The sequence below is a fragment of the Catharus ustulatus genome, chromosome 3 (assembly GCF_009819885.2).
Source record: "Catharus ustulatus isolate bCatUst1 chromosome 3, bCatUst1.pri.v2, whole genome shotgun sequence".
Lineage (NCBI taxonomy): Eukaryota > Metazoa > Chordata > Aves > Passeriformes > Turdidae > Catharus > Catharus ustulatus.
This window is the reverse complement of record NC_046223.1, coordinates 71,683,247-71,705,065: the sequence shown is the minus strand read 5'-3', so window position 1 is coordinate 71,705,065 and position 21,819 is coordinate 71,683,247. Positions and strand designations below refer to the sequence as shown.

At 36.5% G+C, this 21,819-nt stretch overlaps 1 protein-coding gene across 6 annotated transcripts in view; it reads right to left on the bottom strand.

Moving 5' to 3' along the window:
• Window positions 1–21,819, bottom strand: part of WASF1 (WASP family member 1) — a 90,048-nt gene that overhangs the window by 22,462 nt on the left and 45,767 nt on the right. For 5 of the 6 annotated variants that reach the window (XM_033054943.2, XM_033054939.1, XM_033054938.2 and 2 more), the window contains exon 2: window positions 7,285–7,445. In XM_033054943.2, coding sequence (XP_032910834.1) covers window positions 7,285–7,417 — 133 coding nt within the window. In that variant the 5' untranslated portion in view covers window positions 7,418–7,445. Of the gene's footprint in view, window positions 1–7,284; window positions 7,446–16,730; window positions 16,936–21,819 lie in introns of those variants that run through there. The other variant, XM_033054944.2, reaches the window with a different exon arrangement.

Sequence of the window (21,819 nt, the reverse complement as noted above, 5' to 3'; positions counted from 1 at the left end):
TGGCATTTATTTTTATTAACAGAGAACTTAAAAACTTTAAATAAGAGGATACATTATTATTAGTTTTAATTAAGGAACTTATTATTCAACTTATTATTACTTCCATAATTTTTCCTCATGTAACAAAGGGCTATGACCACCTTCAGAAAGAATTAAACCTTCAGTAAGAAAGGGATAGAGGAACATAGATCTCTCTGGTGTCAGTCAAGATCCTTTTTTGTAACAAAAAAAAGTCTTGGAAACAAAGTTCTGTCCTTCCTCCCCTCTGTAACATGCATGTACTTTGATGGCTTTTTGACCAATTATTTTTCTGACTTTTGAAACAGACCTGAGCTGAAAACAGAACAGTAGCTAGTAGCTACTAACTGAAAATAAGTAAAAATTATACTGCTTACTGCCTTCCTCATTTTAAAAAAAATTTAAATCACGAAAATCTATATCATCCACTCCATTTTCATTCATTACCATGGCAATAAGTGTACAATGGTTTATAAAAAGTCAAAAATATACTGATCAGTTTTACAGTGCTTTGCTTTCACCAAATGTTCCGTCTAATTTATTTTCTAATTTCCCTCCATAATTTCTTAAGCATTTGTCCAGCCTCCCTGGCTTCTATCCACAAATGAATAACTGCTAATTATGCAGCACACTAAAATGAAGACACACTAAGGTAAAACAAATGGGGTTTTTTGTTTTGTTCTGGGGGACTGGGTATGTATCAGATGAACTCAAGTCAACCACAAACTCCACATCAGGTTCTGGACAGTATTTCTGGCTAATTAAATAAAGCATGACAAAGGGATGTCTTCAAAGACTTTATTATTGTGTTGTTCAAATTCTTAGAACCACACCAAGGATCAGAGCATCCATCATAGCAGTCCTCTCAAAACTCCAGTCCTTAAATCCACCTAAACTCTGGCATTCTCAATAGGAAAGGCCATTTAAATTAATCATTTTGCAACGCTAGATCAGTTACCAACAGATTTAGTTACAGGCTCTCAGACGAGTGGGACACGAGTCCTGAACCAGGACTTGTGGAAGAAGTCACTTCTTTACTATCCTTCTGCATTGTTAAAGAAAAAGAGTTCCAAACCCTTCAACTGCATCCCAGCCTGAAGCAGCACCCTGCAGATCACTTATGGCATTGGCAGCCTTTGTGAAACATGGTCTGAATTTGATGGAGCTACCTGGATGAACATATTGACCACACTCAGTGCTCAGTGCCATAAATCAGCATCATTTTTTGAAATTCAAGAGGATGACTGGTAAAACTCAGGCCAATGCAAGATGCAGCAAGTAGTACATTCAAAGTGACAATTGTTCAATCTTACCAAAAGTATTGATCTTAATTAACTTAGTCTTAAGTGATCTGTCAGACTTCTGGGGCTCAGTGGTGTGTGTGTTTGTATATTTTAACATTTAAAAACCTAAAATCTAATCCAACACATTTCTTATTGAAATAAATTATAAAAATACATATTATATTAAATATTTGGTGACATTATTAAGTACAAAGTATAATGAAGAGCTATGTCACTAAAATTAATGTTACTACTATTTGATATTGAAGTAGTAAATATGTTGATGTATTTAATTACAAAAACCCCAAAATAATATTAGTTTAAAAACATGAGTTTGGCAATTAAAAAAATGCATAAATTGGTAAAACATCTCAAAGAACAAGCTTAGAATTTAGTCTGTTACCCACCTATACACTATCACTCCTTGATTTCTATTATTTTATTCCTGTTCACAGACTATACAATATTTTTGTCCACTACATTTTCTTAAAAATAAACAAGAGTAGCTGTAAAACCTGTCATGTCCCACTGCCCAATCCCTTCTCAATACACTTACACTATGTAAAATTACATTACTCACTATTGAACTGTTCCTTTCTACACAATATAGTGTATTTATTAGAAAATATTTTCTCAGGATAATTAGTTACTACATAAGCCACTCCCAATATATAACCAAGGTTCCTTTACAAAGCAAAACAGAAAAGATATTCTAAGTCTATTAATATTTTTTTCTCCTCCATTATTTCTGACATTTGACTTAACATATCCATAACCTGTTGATTCAGCTTCAGATCTTCACTACATAGTTTACTTTTTAGAAAAAAATGAGATGTATCTGAGTTTGAAACTCTGGGCTTATTTCTCACCAGGATCATTTCAATCTCACAGCTCAGTGATTAGGAAACAGACTAAGAGCTAGGAGACTCAACTTGGAGGTTAAAACCTTGGTAGATCGTTGGGAACTTCATTGGTTATAGCTGAGCAAGCTCTGAAAAATGACAAACTAAATACATAGCACTGATGCTAATTAGAAACTTTCATTATGAAAATGTGAGGGCAAAGGATAATAGTAGGAGTATCAGAGTACTGAGGAGACAACTTGATTCCTTTAGCCAGGAAATTGAACCAGATGTTTATCAGACAACCTGACCAGGGCATCAAAAGTATCAAATAAACTTTGTTAAAGGCCTTATCTAGAGCAGGTCTGATGCTTCTTGTTGACATCCAAAAAGAAAAAAATCAGTCTTCAAAAATCTTCAGCCATGGAAGTCTGAGCTATCATTTGTTACCACCACTGAGGACATTATCAAGTAAACTAGCTGAGATTACCATTATGTATTCAGAAATCTGTGAGAGAGACTGCTGAGAGCTGAACTTATGTGGAAAGTAGCAGTGGTAATGATCATTTCACAGGGAAGTTTTGCTCTTCCTTTCATTTCTAACATAACCTGAATTCACTGCTTTATGTAGGCAAGGAATTAATGACAGGTGGGACTTTTTTCTGCCAACACATAGTTGCTTACAATGAAACTTCACTGACCTCTTGCTCATCCTCTCATAACCATTCAGGATGGACACAAAACAGCATTGCATTGCCACTGCTGCAGAGACAACATCAAGAAATCAGACGGAAGATTTTGACAGGATGGGATTCTCTCAAGTTCAGTTAGGCTTTAGCTTTCAAGTCCATCAGTTTTCTTTCCCCTTGTGCACAAGAACACTTTCTCTTGTGTTCCCTGCAATTGTAGCAATAATGAATTAAGAGAAGTGACTAATGAAAAAAATTCACAATTAATGCCCTCCTGAACATACTGAGAAGGAAGATAGGCAGGGCAAGATGCAACACAGGGTTTCTGCTGTTTCTGGAATACTTACTGAAGCTCTAGCTGCAGATCTGCAGAGACTTACTTCCAATCATGTGGGAACCACAACATGTGCTGAAGATGTTGTCCACACAACAGGGTGAAGAGAGAGGCTGGTCTTTGAGCTCAAGAGGCCTGGTTCTAAAAATTAGTTGTTGAGGCTAAGTATTTCTGGAGAAATATTTCCCACTTACTGAATGTTAACACCTTAAGCCATGCCAAATGAAGGTTTTCCCGAGCTGAAAAAGTGTTTCTCACAAGATAAAAGTGTCTCTCATAAGAGGAACACTTTTGGAGAAGACACAGTAAGCAAAAAATAAGAAAGAAAAGTAGAGCATGTGTGAGAAGAAAAAATAAGAGGGAGAAATAATTTGTTCGAAAATCAGACTTTTACTCCTGAAAACTAACAAATAAGGGGCAAGGAAAAGAAGGAATTAGAAGAACATGGTAAAAATAGATATGCTACACAGTAAAGATAGAAAGACGGAAAAGGCTACAAAAGGTTCAATGTTAAGTGAAAACTGTTTTCACTAACATATAAGGCACTCCCACTTAGCAGAATTATGCAGCATTCTCTTTGGTTATGCAGAGGTAAAAGGAGAAATGTGGGATGACATCTTGCTATGACTGAATAAAAGGCCTAGTCTGAATGCCTGCAATGCAAATATACATTAAAGGCACATACTCAGCAAAAGAAATGTTCTCCTCCCTAGATGGAGGTGTCAGAGACTAGGGCCGAGAACAAACCCCATCAGTTAGGTTTCTTATGTGGTACCAAGATTCTGTGTCCATGGAACAGCTGAATAAAAGGAAAAACAAGATTGGTCAATAGCTGTGAACAAAATGAGGAGGCTACATTCACACAAGAGAACTATTTATCTGCCTTCTAACAATGGCACAGCTGCACAATGCTATCAGTTGTGTTTCATGTATGTGGGAACGTTATGGCCTGACATACACCAACGTATAGAGAACTGAAGTACTAATGTATGGGTAGCATTGCTGCAAACAATAGTTAAGCACTTCCTCAAAGGAGATACTGTTAGAAAGAAAGAAATACAGGGAAGAATGGCTAGGAAACTAAGACAGCTGTTGCTGTTGTCCAGAGAGTTTCTGTTCTGCCACAGTGCTAAGAAAAGCTGTCAGAAAACAGATCCTTTTATGAAGTAAGAGAAGACTGGGAATAGACGGGGGAAAAAATTACTTACTGCCAATTTTGTATGTTGTATCAAGACAGACTGATGTGTTTTCATGCTCCGGGGATAAAGGCAAGGACTATCACTCAAAGCAGAAAGAAATATTTTGTCCTTTCATCTCTACTTCTTTTAAAGGTCAAAAAATTTCTCAAACTGAACAATTAGAAGCAGGACATCAAATAAGCTATGAAAGGTTTGATAATTTTTATGGAGACACATGGCAGTTATCACTGACATACTGATGTAAAGCTCTTTTAATTTTATACTGAAACACAGGAAAACAGAATTCCTGTCATTTCATAGGTATTATTTCTGCTTGTAGATCCTACTTAAAGTAGTATCCAAGACCATAGAAACACAATCCTGTTCACGTTAAAGGACCTCCAGAAGTCCAACACCCTGTGTAAAGCAGTTCCAATTAGCTCCAGCTGCTTGACTAATCCCATTAAGTTGTTAATATCTCCAAGAATGGAGATCCAATGACTTACATGACAAAACTCTACGCTTATTTTTCCTCAATAATGACTTCAGGTATTGTTTAGAGTACTGGAGGCTCCAATTCCATGACAGCACTTTTTCTCCATATCATGTCAGAAGAAAGGTTAAGACTGCCTGGTCATGAGAATCATAACCATAATGGCAGAAGACTGATTCTCTATTTGAGGGTCAGTAAATGAAAAATCTTAGAGGCAGATATGACTGATTGCTAATTGGGTCAAACATCATTCATTCAGATTGCATAACTTTACCAGCAAAAGCAAAAGCAGTTTTAGTTTAAAGGAAATGAAACCCTACTATAGCTCTCAGCTTCCACCCTCAGAGTAAAATCTCATTTAATCTACAACTTAAAGGCTGATTCTCAAACATACACATTATCTGTGGAAAACAAAAAGGAAAGGACTGCAAAGAAGCTGGTTGCCAGGGGACTGCTGCAAAACCATGCCTGCTGGCTGTGACTCATAGGCAACTACTAAAATTTATCTGCATGTCAGCAGACCTCACTGTACACCCCTAACAGTGACATACCAAGTGAAAACTGGTTATTCAGGTTTAAGCATGAGACACAAAATTCCTATTCCAGAATTCCTGAATATTTTTGCATTTGTATTACTCCTAGCATAAACAGGCAGAAAAGCTAAAAGAATCCCGGAACGAAATACTTTCATAAGTACCCAAACCTTTGTAAACTGATCCCCATTTTTAAAGAAGAGTCCTTAGCACTGCTGAGAAATAAGGACTATTTTGCAAAACATGTTCTATTTTAATTGTAGGAAAAAAGTTGGTTTTTTTTTTTTCGTTGAAAAACACACACAGTATCAGATTAAAAAGTTGGTATAAACACATGAATTCATGTTTCAGGGAAGAAACACACTGCTTTTACAAAGAAGCAAGAAGCAATTCTCTTGCAAGTGTTTCTCTGTCCTATATGGCAAACCATGTAACAAATGTGTGAACATTCAATGGATATTCTTAATTTCTTTTTTTCTTCCTTAATTGAATCCTTTCTGTTCTAGTATTGCTTCATCCTGACCTCATAAGCAGCAGTACACACAACATCAAATGTAAGATCTGTATACCAAGAAAAAATAGCAAAGGCAGCTGAATCTCAACAGGTCAATCTGAGACCATGATGCTGAGTTAGACGTTACTGTTGGGTTTTTTAGGGTCAAATAATACTTCCAAATGAAGATGCCAAATACATACTTGGCATGCCACCTACAAAAGCAAATTACCCCAGATGAAGCTTATATACAAGTAAGAATTTTTAAAACAAGCAAACTAAAATTAAATAATACAACATTAATAAGAGTGACTTGGAAAAGGAGGATAGTACATAAGCAGATAGACTGGGAAGGGCTTTTGGCAGAACGAGGGAAAATCACAGATGGTGATCATATACTGCATCCTGATATGGTATGCTCTTGGTTCACTGAAAAATATTTAAATAGTTATTTTCCTTTGTTGCTGCAGCTATATTAATAATTTTATGTGCCGTAAGCATTCCTGTCTCAATTCCATAATTCAGTGTCCTCAATTAAGCCTTCCACCTAATGGAACCCTAACAGCTTTGAAAGGCTGCCACAACAGACTCACCATACAGTATATCATCAAACCAATAATTAAATCAATCTAATACAAGAATTAGGCTACATCACCTGTGACTCTAAGAAAATGAAGGAGCTGAAAGACTTTTTACATTGTAGATGCATATACATGCACATTTAAATATTTAATGTGTTGGTAGTTTTAGTAATGTCCTAGAGGTTGAAAAGAACTTGCAGTATTGGAAAATCAAAATGTGATCATGCTGGTTCATCTGACAACTTACTAAGTTGCTGTAACTTAAAGAAAAAACAAGCCAGAGATCAGCCTTGTCAGCAAAACTCCTTCAGAGTTTCAGAGCTCTACAAGTATTCACTCCTCTCAAGTGCACCAAGGGTACAATTGTTGACAGAGGGAAAAGAAGGAAGAAAAATCTTTTAACTATTTCAAATACCAAATAATAATTACATTTCTGGGTTTACTATTTCAAAAGGCAACTCTTTATTTCCCTGAATGACCACAATATCACCAAGAGTTTCAGCTGAGAGAATTAAGCAACCAGTGATATATTTCTCATTAAGTCATATTCCCTACCTCATGAATGACTCTAAGGTGAATATTTACTGACTTCATTAATTATCAGCCATCTTTTCCTGTCATATTCCACTGGTAACAGAAGTATATGGATGAAGTGCTTTAAGACACGCTGCTAGAAAAGGTCCTAGTTTTCTTTCACAGACATCCATGCTAGACACAAAAGCACTGCATTCCAGACCCAGTGACAATTTTCTACTGAGAATTTGAAAAAGTGTTTGTACTTCAAACACTGTCACTGTAAAATAATTAGTTCTAAATATAGCTTTAAGACAATGTACTTACTTAGGCTACTCAGTTGTCTGATTATATTTGCCAAGGAGATATTTGTGACACATTCCAATTCATTCTTGATACCTCGGGGCAGAGCTGTGTGGCACAAGTGCCTGGGGTCTATGTTCCTTTTCACCAGCGGCATTCTGAAATGTATCAGAGGACCAGCAAACCTGTGAAGAAAATAGACACAGTAGAGTTATAATTTTAATTGCAAATATTTTAAATTAAGGTTATGTCTGAAGTTACCTAACAGATAAAAATAGCTCCATAGTATACTGATGGAATTCATGGCTCTGTGAGTACCTAAATATTTTCTTCTTTGCCCAAAGTTATTTCATTCTCTCTCTCTAAATCTTTACCTGACTCAGATTTCAGTGAAGTGACAAATAATTTTTTACAGTTCTTGTTTTTTCTAAAGCCCCCAGCCCCCTAAAAAAGACAGGAAAATCTCTGCAGTATAAAACCATTAGAGAAATATTGTGTTCTTGATGGACTACTTCCTTATTCAGGGCAAGCAAAGTCCAACAAAAAGTCCTTTTATTATGAGGTCAAAGTCAAACTAGTTGTCGGCTATTACAGTCAAAAGGTAGATATGATTCATTCATTGTGTCATGTTACCAGCAGAAGCCACCCTTCTAATCTGAGCATCACTTCTCAATCATACATTGTCAAGGTAAGAAAAGAGAAGATGTTGCCCTTCTCCCTACACTGCTACTGACAAATAATTTAGCTAACAATTCATCTTCCAAATATGAAAGTCTCCACAGTAGATTTGTAGTGTAATATCCTCCAGGACTCAGAAATCCTACCCCTTCACACTTTTCAAATCCAAATGCTAAATGCAGCAAGTCTTTAGTAGTTCTACAGACAGCACAAGAATTGTCTCAGGCTGTGAATCCCTGGCTGGTAATTTTCTGCACCCATGACACTGATTGGAAGGAGTTTCCCAGAGGGCAAGTTATATCCCTTATCTTATTAGTGCTGCTTATTAAGACCCATCTACTAAAATTCTTCTTCACAAAAAGCTGATTCCCTGAAATTCTGTATTTTTTCCATCATTTGTCATGTAACACTGACAAGACTCCCACTTGAAATACAGAGAATGGATACATTTAGTGTTGGTATAACTTATTCTCCCTTTCCACTGCACAAGAAATTACACTTTCCTCAGACCCAAAGGAAAACAGGTCTTCCACAATGCAACCCATATGCAGTCCTTGTTCCTCAACCATCCAGCCTGACTGTTTCATCTGTCCTCTGCTTAGAAGTTTTACCCCAAAATGTTCTCAAGATGAAGCCTGAGCTTTGTGTTGAGCCACAGAAAGCACTTTCCTTCCAGTATCTATTTAGCCACTGTTATCCTTACTTGGTCAAAACAGAGGGGTTTTTTTGCATAATAGGATAAGGTAGAGCTGAAATTTTGCTAGAATGGCACAGTGAATTAGAGGAGTAAAAGGTGACTGTAAAGGAGTACTTTCACCTTGCAGACTACTTAGATTTCTCCTCACCTCATTTCCTGGCAGTATATTCTTTCACTGAAGCCAGGGTTCACAGCTGAGGGACCCAGGTGGGAGCTATAAGTGGACCTGAGAAACACCTCTGTGTTTCCAGGATCTGATTGCATCTTGTTCATTGTATTTCAACATCATGTCTACCATCCTTATTTTCTAGACAGAACAACCAAAAGTATTCTATGCTTTTAATTTACTTTTACTTTCTAGAAATATCCCAAATCTTTCTAGTCACTAAGTACCGAAGTACTGAAATGCTAGACTTAACACACAAATTAAATAAAATAAAAAGCGCAAATCTGAAATCTCAGATAGAAGAAATGAAAAAGTGTTCATGAACACTTAACTACAAGTTCGTTATCATGATTCCCCAACAGAAAATAAAGGAACAATTCTGTCCCTGTCAAAGAAACACAACAAATGATACATGAGCAATGTTCTACAGAAGCAATTAAATATTAATTCCAAAGTTGAGCCCTTTCTTGATTACTGCTTTAATGCCAGTGTTGCATAAATACCAAGTAGACAAGTCTTTTAAAGATGGTCCAAACAAGTATATAAATAAACATTTTCACAGAAAAATTTCACACTTTCAACATTTTCTAATATCCAAATAATGCTGTTGTGGCTGTCCTACACAAACACATAGTATAACAAGAAAAGGTAGCAGTAGGAGCAGTAAGTATGCTAAAAGGTGTAGTTTTCAAACAAGAATAAACTTGGAAGGGAAACTAACGACAGAAGATATAACTGACGCCTTCAAAAATATGCCTAATGTTTGAAAACTATGCAAAGCCTGAGGAGAGGATATTTACCAGATTCCCACAGAAACAAAACAAGGGAGGCAACAAAGGAAAATACCACTTAAACATGCTTAAAACAAAAGAAAAGGTATTTCACACAACGTTTAATAAATTGTGGAACTACTTGCCACAGGATGCTCTATACAACAAAAGTACCTGCTGGTAATTTGTCCATTATGGACCTCATATTCTTTGCAGTTTGTTGCAACCACTAGAAGGTCTTGATGATTCCTTTCCAATTATAACTAGTGATCCCAACACAGGGAGTAACAGGTGAGCTTTACTGTACTCACACACTCTTCACTCCTACAAAAGATATTTTTCCTAATGTAGTTCATTATAAGAAAGCTGAAAAAAATCTGAAATAGCTATGTTTATTAAATGGCTTTAGAGCTGTGAAAGAGGAAAAAAACAAGAAAGGCATTGTTACAATTTATTACATCCTTTAGGCAAAATGCAAAAAACCACACACACACCTTCCCCCATCACCCCCCTGCCTCAGCTCCCAAACCATGCATTACCCAAGCCACTGGGGCAGCAAAGGAAAAATTCATCCCTACATCATGAAATCCTGTTACCATGTCACTCCCAAGTAAGTCCTGGAAAGTGTTCATAACCCCAGGCAGGCAGGAGAGAGAAGCAGCTTGTCAGTGCATAAGAGGATCCCTCGGTTGAGAGGTTACATGACACCTCCTCAGAGGTTTACAGCTCTCCTCCTGTCACACAGGTCTCCCTCCCCTCAGCTCTGCTGCCTCGCAGCTCTGAACTCAGGAAGGCAAGGCAATCCGCAAACACAACTACCTCCTCTTCCCCGCAATTCCATGCAAATCTTTGGAGGCAGCTCTTCTGAAGTGAAGCAGCACTAGTTTACACTCAGTTAACTGGAACTACTTTACTCCATAGAGATCTTAAAATGAAACTTCTCTTTACAAAGAGATGCCGATGTCTTTTGGAGAGCCACTACTGAACACTCTTCTGCCCCACTTCCTATACATCCTTTGAAGTACTCTGAATCCACTTGAGAAGCCAACTCTAATCTTCTTTGCAAAACCCTTTGCTACTTCAGCTGCACAATGGCTGGCACAAACTCATCCTCCTCAACACATGCTTCGAGTCCAAGTACAGAATACAACTGTGTGTACCTAACGCCTGCCTAATGTTTTTGTTAAGCCACCATGCTTTCATGTGGTTTTTCAGGAATTAGGTAAAATGCTCGAGTTGCTTTTCAATTAGCTCCTATTACTTAAAAAACTACCAGAAGAATGGCACTAATGAGAGCTAATTAGAATGTTTTCAGAACAGCCTTAATGAGATTTCACCAAACTTCTTATCAAAAAAGCAAGTTGTTGAGTGTGTTGCACAGTTCTCCTCAGCTATCAGGGGGTCTTAGGGGGTGAGTGAGACTCTTCCTATCTCATAGTTGTCAAACACTGCTGGCAGTGCTTAGAAACCTGTTCTCAGGGCACCTGCCCCCATGCCCACATCCCTTAGCTCTGAGCAGGACAGTGTCCCCAGCTGCTGGTGCTCACTGAAGGCCCTGGACAGCACTGGGATAAGAAACAAGTTACCACTTCCCCTTCAACACACTCCTGCAGAAATGTTTCCGAATTGCAAGATGTGTGGAGAAATGTTACATGACTTACTAGAAGTTTGTGAAGAATCTGAAATATCAGTATTCACAGTAATGATTCAGGTTTTCCAACAAGTACAGTAAGACAAGTAGGAATGAAAGCACAACAATAAGGTGGGGAAAATGAAAGAACCTGTCCAACAGCTTAACTTGAAGTTAAATTTCATTTTCAGAAGACTAATGAAATTTCACAATCACAAGGTTTTTGTTATTGAAAGTATTTTTCTGATTAGGTTACATTTCATCCTTACTAAAATTGTCATTATTTTCTTAACATTAATTTAAGATATTGATCTATTTTTTTTCTATAACATGCTAATAATCTAGCACTGAATACCTTTGCTTTGATGGAGTCAAATTTATTTCCAGTAATTTCTAGAGTATATCTTTAGACCTCAGTATTACAATACTACTTGCAATTTTCCTTTAACAATGTGCAACAGCAGTGCCTTTCATATGCCCCATTTAATTGATCATGTTCCAGCTGCTGGCAGAACAGACCACAGTTTCAAAAGCAACAATCAATTTAACACTTCCCCCACTCACCCTAGGAAACACAAATAGAATATCTAATAGTTTTAATATTTGGTTACATAATTGTGTACTAACTGCATCTACACTACATACAAGTTAATAAAAAAAACCTTAAATGTGTTAACATATCTGGTAAAATCAGAATTGCATAAGTTTAAAAAAAACCCCATTCTCCTGCCAAAATTTCTTTTAATTATATTACAAGACATCATAAGTCATACGAGTTGCAGAAAATCCAAAGATGAAGTTCTAATAATGCCCACCTCTACAATGAAAGGCAAATGTGCAAAGAATTTGTGTTCCTTGTTTTTCTGCAGCTCTCTGCAAGATCAATATCAGGTACAAGCACAAGAAGAAACACACCTACAGTGTGGTGTCCTTTAACAAAGTAGGCCACAACCACCTACTGCTGAGTCAACATTACAATTTTAAAACTCTAAAGGAAATTAACATCCCTTAAAGGATATAGCGTAGAACTGACAAGATGACAGCTGACATCTTATATTGGCAATCCAACAGGAATGTGTTAAAATTTCAGTTTTGAAATCCTTTCTGTTGTGAACCATGTCACAAAATGGAAAACCTTCTCCTTGGAACATTTCCCTCAAATCTCAGTCTTCCGCAACTCACTTTCAAAAAATTTTTCTAACTGTAACTAACTAGGAAAAGACTTTATTGTAACTAAAAAAAAAAAAAAGTGAAAGAAAATAAATGTGGAATATATTATTGGAATTGGATGTTGACATCAATGCTCTTTAAGAACAAGCATAAAATTAATCACTTGGATCTTAAGACCTCCTATGCTAGATTGTCTATTCAAAAAAGTTTTACACATTTATGGAATCACAGAATATCCTGAGCTGGACGGAATCCATCACGATCATCAAGTCCAACTCCTGGCCCTGCACTGGAGACTCCAAGAATCCCACCGTGCCTGAGAGTGTTTTCCAAACACCTTTTGAAATCAGACAGGCTTGGTGCTGTGACCACTTTCCTGGGGAGCCTGTGCCAGTGCCCAAATGTCCTCTGGGTGAAGAACCTTTTCCTGATATCCAATCTAAACCTCTCATGACTCCGTTTCAGGCTGTCCCCTAGAGTCCTGTCACTGGTCACAAGAGTTTTGGTCAACCTAAGGAGCAATGCGTATAGAGGGCATAGAATAGAAGTTGATAATTTCTTCTTAAATTAAACTACAGAGTCACCACTAAAATATTTCATATTCTATTTGTAGTAACAAATATAAAAATACTATTCCCCAAGTAATAACAACAACAGTCTCTCAAAATGTTCTCTAAATATTCTGTTGCTGAACTGAAGACAAGATTATTCAAGGATAGATTAATATGTCAATGGATCACTGAAGGCTCTAGTTCAATAACATTTTATAGGAAAGCATTTGATTAGCAAGACAGTAATCAACAGATTGTGAAAACCAACCTACCTCACAGAACTGTAAAATACTTTTAAAATTAATTTGTGATTTTTATTCTGTATTTAATATTGACTAACTTCTGCATTGTATTGTATGTGACAATTAGTATCTTCCTCCTGTAGAACAATCTGTAATCATCTCAGCACAGCTGTCACATCAGATAAGCAGAAAAGTGAGCACAGTCAAAAATATGGATAGGACTTGAGTTCTACTCAATCTCTAAGGCATAATTACAGTGTTAAAAAATTATTTTTCAGCTACTACCATACAACCAATTTTCTCTCAGATGTGTATCACAGGACTATAGTCTCTCCCCCATTCCTGTATGCACATCTCCACACATAACAGCACAGTCATCTTTAGAGTAGACGAAAAAAATATTTGAAAATCAATTTGAATTTGATTAGACACGAACCACAGTCACATCTACTTTCTTGTCAAAATTTAAAAGTTTATTATTTATTCAGCAAAACAAATTAAAAAAAAGGACAATATTTTTTTACGTTGGGCAAGAAAAAGCTGTATTTTAAGCCCTATGTAGCTTGTGACTATCACAAATTAGTATCATAAAAGTGAAGGCAATTCTGGTAAGCTATGTGTGGAAAGAAATTGAGTGATTAATTATTTGTATGCTGACTTTTAAGAGCTTTATCTATGATAAATTAGCTTTTCAAGAAAATCTCAAATAGCCACTGTCACTGAGATGACTCTGGTGATGGCACCATCAGCAGAGTTCTCAGTATGGGCCACAGTGCAAAATACAACTGCCCAGTAGCAATGCAACAAGTTCAACCTCATTAACAGAAAGAGCAGCAGCATTTCAGAGGAGAAAGTTGACATATCAGTTCATAATTACAGGGGCTATCACAAGTTTGAGAGGAAACACCAGCATATTTTCAGTGAGTGAAACTGCAATCTGGGTCAAGTCAATGAGCTCTGTGTAACAAAATACATCATCATAGCAGGCAGCAACCACTTCCCACCCTGTGAATCCAGCCCTCAGGGCTTGCACACAATTTCCCATTCTGCTGGGGAAAATCATTTACCTTTTGACTTTGGCTACAACCTGCTCTTTAACTTTGGGCTTTCCTCAGTGTCCCTAGTCATTTGTCTGGAATTCCTCCCACCTGTGTTTTGCTCAGGCTGTCTCTATCCCCTTTTGTCTCGTTGTCAACATCATTTATACATTCTCCCCTCCTTCTCCTCCTCTCCTGAAAAATTTCACTCTGATTACACATACAGAGCAAAATCTTAAGGTATCCTAAATACAAGGAGAGATTATTCAGGTCAATACTGATTTCTTTTTCCTAATACAAGTGCAAAATGCAATAGGGTGAAATAAACAGCACATGGATTTTGCAAATCTCGTCCCCATTGTTAAGCAGAATTTCTATTAAGGAAATGGAATTTGAAAACAAACAACTGAGAGTGAAACAGCTTACTAACTGTGGCTTTTCAAGACAGGTTCTTTTTACAAGGTTAAACTCAGCTTGATTTCACATAACTGAAGTTTTTTTCCTTTGTTTTTATCTGTGATTTTCCAGAATATAAACAAGTACCTACTGATTTGTCAATTTATTAAGCACCAAATGTTACTTCCTGCATTTCCCACTACCTTCCCAACAGTTTCCATCTTTCTACAGTGTCTTTTGAGTCATTCATGTCAACTTTAACAAATCTACAGCAAAAGAAAAAAAACCCAACAAAATCCAGCCATCACTACTGCAGTTGTCTTGCTAGTAACTGTAAAAATATCCTGTTCATCTTAATAAAGAAGTTATTTAAATCAAATTGCTCTTAGAAAAATAAAAAAAAAACATTAAAAACAAATTAGGTTCAACACCCTCTACTCTGAACAGCAGGACTGCTGGGGGCAATAAGGCACTAAGCCAGTTACACTTCTGGCACACAGACAAAATGCAATGAACTAAGCTAGATGTGATACTGTTTAGCATGTCTACAGCAAGAAACATTTAGACTTAGAAATTTCCTTCACATTAAGTATGTTAAGCAGAAATAGAAATAAGAAAACTAGAATGAATTTTTTTGTATAACAGCTTACTTCCAAAATACATATAACATAAAAAACCACAGAACAGGCAGACTACAATTTCTGATTAAAAAAAAATTTCCAAGGTTTATTAAAAAATAAAATAACATTACTAAGGATTTCCAGATGTTAGATGTGAATTAATTGGTATTTAGACTTGGTTTTCCTTATATTTCTACTTAGCATCTCAAAACTAAAACTTTTTTTACAGTTATGATGACCCAATCCCTTCATGATCTCGCATATTTTAGATTTATAAAACAGTAAATAATCAGAAACTGGAAAGAATAGAATTGTATTCTTCAAATCTGAATTCTAAAAGCACAACATACTAAACACCAACTTCTTTCCTTCCAATATATAGAACTAAATTACAGTGAAGACTTATAAAATCAATCCTGTGAATAGTTCACAAAACAGATGAGAATCATTATATCCAAACAGGCACAAGCTGCAATGATAGTTTACCAAAAAAACACCCAAAAAACCTCAAACCAAACCAAAACACCAAAACCAAAAGTGTCCATATATTAATGGAGAAATATTTAAACCATATGGAACCACAACTCACTTTATTGTTAAGATAGTATCAAGGAAAAATAAAAAAATTGCAGTTGTATTTCTATTAAGCTTTCTGAAGAAGTTAATTTTAAAAATATGAAACATACGCAACATATTTGCATAGCATACATGTACAGACACAGATATCTACCTCAAAATAGAAATATTTTTAATTATTGTATGTCAGATTAGAAAAAGACCGGCAAATTGTTTTATCAGCATTACTAAATACTATTCAGAATAGCCTGTACTCATTAATTTTCTTCTAGTGGGCTCCTGTCAGGTCATTTGATTAATAACAATTTTGGAAGTATCCTGGGTTCTAATTTAGGTACAGCCAAGAATGTTTAAATTAATTTTTGATTACAAGTTTTCCTCTTTTCCCCAAAGGCTAAAAATGTATTAATGCATAACATAGTATGGAACTTGAAATTGCTTTTTGAGACCTATGTTTTATCTGATGACATTTTTCCTCTCTGCATTAATCTAGTCTTCCTGTTAACAGTTTCTATGTATAGTGTATAACACAAAAGCCCTATGATGGATTGCAACAAAAGCTCTATTATAGTCTTGACAGAGACAGATAACTAATCCAGTGCTAATTTAAAATCAAAACCTTAGTACCAGAACTAAAGGTACCATTCTGTGGTGTAAGTATATCTTACCATAACATGCTAGCTTTGAAAATTTTCTACAATTTTCCTTGAAAATTAAATATTCCATACATTAACAGTTACCTTTGTTACACAGTCCTTTGCTAATCCAGGATAAGACCTATTACAAGCACACATGAATTTTATAACAATCTTACAAAACGCACCAAATGCACATAAAAATCAACGCCAACATACTCCTGCTGCACGGATACAACCACCTGCTTTTGAAGGGACAATATTTTGCGGCAGCCAATTATAAATATTTAAAGGAAAGGTACCTGAGCTCCCTAGCTGCTGAGCAGAGCAGCCTGGCAGGTAGCGGGGGGATGAGGTGTTCCACGCTGAACTCCTGCGCTCCCCATCGGCACAAGGGTACAGACAACTTACAGAGCTCCCCACTGCCAGGGAGCCCCCGGGCTGGGGCTCTGCTGATCGCAGCCAACACCTCCCACGCTGCCCCTTCCAAACAGGCTGGCTCTGGCACCGAGGCATTAGAATTCAGCACACAGTGCCCTGCCCTAACAACAGGGCTGTCCTTACAAAGGAAACACAGACACGCTCCCCCCTGCTGACCAAACTGCCCTTTATCCCCAGACACAAGTGGAGAACCCCCCGAAGGAAAAGTGATTAGGAAGTAATTATTCCTTTTGGTACCAAGCTACAACGGGTAAATATAAAATCGTGATGTGCCAAAAATGAAAGAAATTAGTTACTATGCATTGGTGAGGAAAGGAAGGAAGGGGAATACAAGAGTCTGGATATTGTGTTGATCCTACTGATGAATCTGAGAAAAAATTTGCATATTAATTAAATAATAAATGATGTCGGGAATAGTAGTAATTAGACCAATGTACAGAGGGCTGTGACTAAGAAACATCACACAAGACAGGAGCTACTTGCACATATTTAGTTCCTGTACATTAATTCAGCAGTGATTCCTGTACACATACACAGCTCCTGTATATTAATTCATAGTGATACACACTATGTTAACTAGTACTCCCTTACTAAACTAAGGAACAGGTGTAAGCCATGACTATCAGCAGCTTTTTGTGCCTCGAAACATTATTAGAGATTTGAAGAAGCGATGTTAGCACTGCAAGAGCCACAAAGGAGTAATGTATTTAAGAATGAAATCTTCCCCACACTTTATGCTATGACACCAAGTGCCTAAATGCATTTTTTGCTTAGATACCAAACCCACAAATGAGACATTATTGGGTTTGATTTTTTTTTCACAGTTTGAAAGAAAAAAACTAGGATATACCAACTATCAAGTGGGATATAAAGATGTGTAATAATCATCTTATTACCACTAGCTGAGCTCCTTTGTAGATGAATTTCGCCCCCCTTGTGAACAATGAAATTCCTGAGAAGAGGATTTGTTGCAAAAAATGTCAATGCAGAGAAACATTTTCCCCCATCTACTGCCATGTATGTTACTTGAAATGTTTGAAGAGCCATGCTGCAGAAAAAAGGCATTAGAATCGAGAGAAGTTGTTTACTTTTGAAGTATTATTACATATTCCACAGTCCAGAAACACTGATGATGATTTAATAATGATTTCTATTATCATAATATATAAAATACAAAAATAAATACTATTTTAATAATAATTTATACTGTGGCAGGCTAGAAACAGATCATTACATTCTTCACTTGGTGTAACAACAAAACTCCCTACTGAAGTGAGTTAAAGACTTGCTAAGTAAAGACTGGAGGACTCAGATATGCCTGTTTTCTATGCAATGAAGTGCTGCTTGGGACAAGAATTTTTCCACTCAAATATCTTCATTTTAAATAGGGTATTTCCAGTAATTTCTTGGGTAACTTCTTACAACCTACTACATATCACACATACAGAAATGTGTCAATTCTCTCTTTCCCTCTGAGCTATACTTTCAGATGACATACCTTAATTCTTATTTCTCATTGTTTGTAACATTCAGGTATTTATAATGTCACACCCTTTCTGTGCTAGCAATTCTACTAAGTTATAAATTTCTGTTCTTATTTAGCAGAAAAAAAAAAAAAATTGAGGGGTCCAGATGAGGACCACAGAGAGGGGATCAGAGGGCTGGAGCACCTCTGCTATGGAGACAGGCTGAGAGTGGGGGTTATTCACTTTGGAGGAGAGATGGCTCCAGGGAGACCTTACAGCACCTTCCAGTACCTAAAGGTGGCTGCAAGAGAGCTGGAGAGACTTTTTACAAGGACACATAGTGATAGGAGAAGGGAGAATGGCTTCAAACTGAAAGAGTTATAGTTAAATATTTATTTAATGTTTAGGTTAGACATTAAGAAGAAATTCTTCACTGTGAAGGTGATGGGACACTGAGACAGGTTGCCCAGAGAAGCGGTGGATGCCTCGTTTTTGGGAGTGTTCAAGAGCAGGCTGGATGTGGCTCCAAGAAATGCAGCCTAGGGAAAGGTGTGGAACTAGGTTATCTTTAGACCACATCCAGTACAAATTATCTTGTGTTCTGTAAATGCTTTTAATTATGACATTATTTGTTGCTATTCCCCACCCTAAATTTGAAACTGCATAAATTCAATCTTGCAAATTCTCTTTTCTCCCAATTAAGTTTCTTGTTTGGATGTCCTTTGAAGGCTGAGGTCTGAGTTTCAGACTCACAAACTCCTACTCCTTTAAGTAGTTATTCTGAAACAAAACTAGATTCTTTACAGGACAACAACTAGAACTTGCAATAGGAAGTTTTTTTCTATGAGCCTGATTTATATAACTGGAAGTGAATAAATAGTTTTTTACACAAAATCAAGGAAATAGTCATGCCAATATTTATTCAGAAGAAATGTGAGCTATTTGTCCTTCTATCATAAGACTGATGATAGATCATATAAAAGAATCAGTATACATTTAGCAAATTTATTTAGCAAGCAGGGATTACATGCATGAAGGTTTTAAAATGTGCTGTATTTTAATTAATTAATTTTAATATTTCATAGTTTCTGCAAGCCATAATTTAAACAGCTTAATATATCTCATAAGGAAAAGCTTATTTTCTAGACAAAATTAGATTTCTTTGTAATTCTGTAAGCAGCATTTAAAGTCCTCACATTTACCTAAGTATTTCCCCTAAATTTAAACACTCAAGTTAATTATAGTCAGCATTTATTTTCACTGAGTTCACTGAGTATATGCCTGAGTTTGAGAAGCATTCTTGCCATGAAATGAATAAATATTGGTGAGAAAAACTAATTTTTTTGTGAAGATTAGAACAAATTAAAGCTAGTCCTCTCAAGGCTTTTGTGTCATGGTTAACTGTGAGCTTTAACTAAAGCTGTTCCCATAATTGGGATATCTGTAGAATGCCTTCCCTCTCTGGTTTCCTCTAGCTATTTACATGTAAACTAACACTGTCACCTTTCCATTGCCCGAAACATTTGCAAAGACATACATTTCAACAATACATATGGGAGCTCAAACACATTTCAAATATCTGCTCCCTACGAAGTTTCTCTTAAATTTGACAGTCACTTAAAAATACTGAGATGAAATAGGAACCAGACAAACAGATAAAGAATGACTGCATTCACCTTCTTTCTTGGACTCTGGGCTTGGAAACTTGATTTTTAAAATTTTTAAGTTGATTTTGTGCTATGCATCAAACAAGCATTATTTAAAGCTACCAGCTTGAGTAACTGAAGGCATAAACATGGAAGAAGAACATTTTGAAATTCACACATCCTTGTACTTTATGATTTGGGCTTGGAAATATAAATTCCATGCAAATGAAACAGGCGGCAAACTGGAGAAGCCATCTCAGTTTCAAGCAGAGAGAAACTTGTCCCATTTGGAAGCTTTTCAAGGGAACTTTGCCGTGTGAGAAGAGTGTTTTCAGTTGTCCATTCTCCTTACACCAGACTTCCTAATAGAGAGACAGTAAAGGTCCACCTTCATGACTTACGGCATCAACAGGATAAAGTCACTTTGAGGAAAAATCCTGCAGGTACATATTTATTAAAGAAAAGAAGGTGTTCTCAGTCTGCAGGGAAACATCCTCAGGCCCATTACATGTGATGATCATAGTACCTTCGGTGATAAGGGAAACACTGACTTTAAACAGATCTCTGTTGGCTCTGTCAAGGGACCACATACAGGAAAAGAAGGTAAATCTGTTTATTCTTGATACAATACAGCAAAAAAGATTAGCCCAGCCAGCCACGAGGAAGGGCAGATCTAGTACAGGAGTTAATAAAGCTGGCTCTTTCTCTCTTAACAAATATTTAGCAGAGAGCAGATAGTGAAAGAATAGGGATGTAGAAATGAGATTATCTTTAGCTGTCTCTACAGGGAGCTCTGAAAAGATAGCTTGGAATTGTCAGACTTTCAACTAGTACATATAATTATCAAGTAATAAAGATGCCTCAAAGGTAGATAATGCAAGAACTCAATAATTTCAGTAATTCCTTTTGCAATTAAGATATTCTAACTGTAGAAATTCAGAGAATTTAGGACATAGTATTAGACAAGAACTGTGTAAAATGGTACTTATCAAATATTGGTGCTGTCATCAAAATACTGGTTTCAAGCATAGGAAAAGATAGGAAATTGATGTGTCTGTGAAGACAGCTTCAGCTGCCTCTGAGGACAGCAGCTGGAAATCATCATAGCCAGCTCAGTGCTGGAGGTTCCACAGAATGCCCAGAGATCATAGGTGCCTAAAAAGAGCCATCATTTCATTCACTTTTTTCTCTTTTTTTAACCAAGGACATATGGAACAAACAGGAAATCAAAAAGGCCTCCATGTGCTTCAGGTTAACTCTATCTTTGAAGCACAGGCAACAAAGGTAGGATGATTCTTGCTTCCTGAAATGTTTGAAGAAGTCACTCAAGAAATGGAAAGACTGATTAAAAGATGGACACAAGATGAAGAGGAATGAATTCATGCCTTCCTTACTGCAGTAATCAAAAGCATTAAGCCACAGAACACTTTTGTGTGAAGGCATTTGAAACCAAGCAAGCAAACAAGGAAGTCAGATCTTATCCAGAAACTGGAATATTAGCTGCAAGTGGCAAAACTCAGCTCCCAGATCTCAATATCAGAAATTAATTATGCACTTAAAACTTATTTATTTATTTCTAGTCATTAGGTAAAACCAGTTTCAGAATTATTGGTTAGAACATTAGATACATGTCCTTACAGTTTAATGACCTGGTGGCTTGAAAGGCATTTTTCCTCTATTACTTGGCTCTTTCTTCCCTCGATAGGTTTAAATCACCTATCCTGAGTGCTGTACCCATATTTTTCAGTGCTATAATACAGCATAACCAAGCAAATGTTCTATCAGTCAGAGACAGTAATGACCACTCTAAGATGAGATGAAACTGGTCATAGATCTAA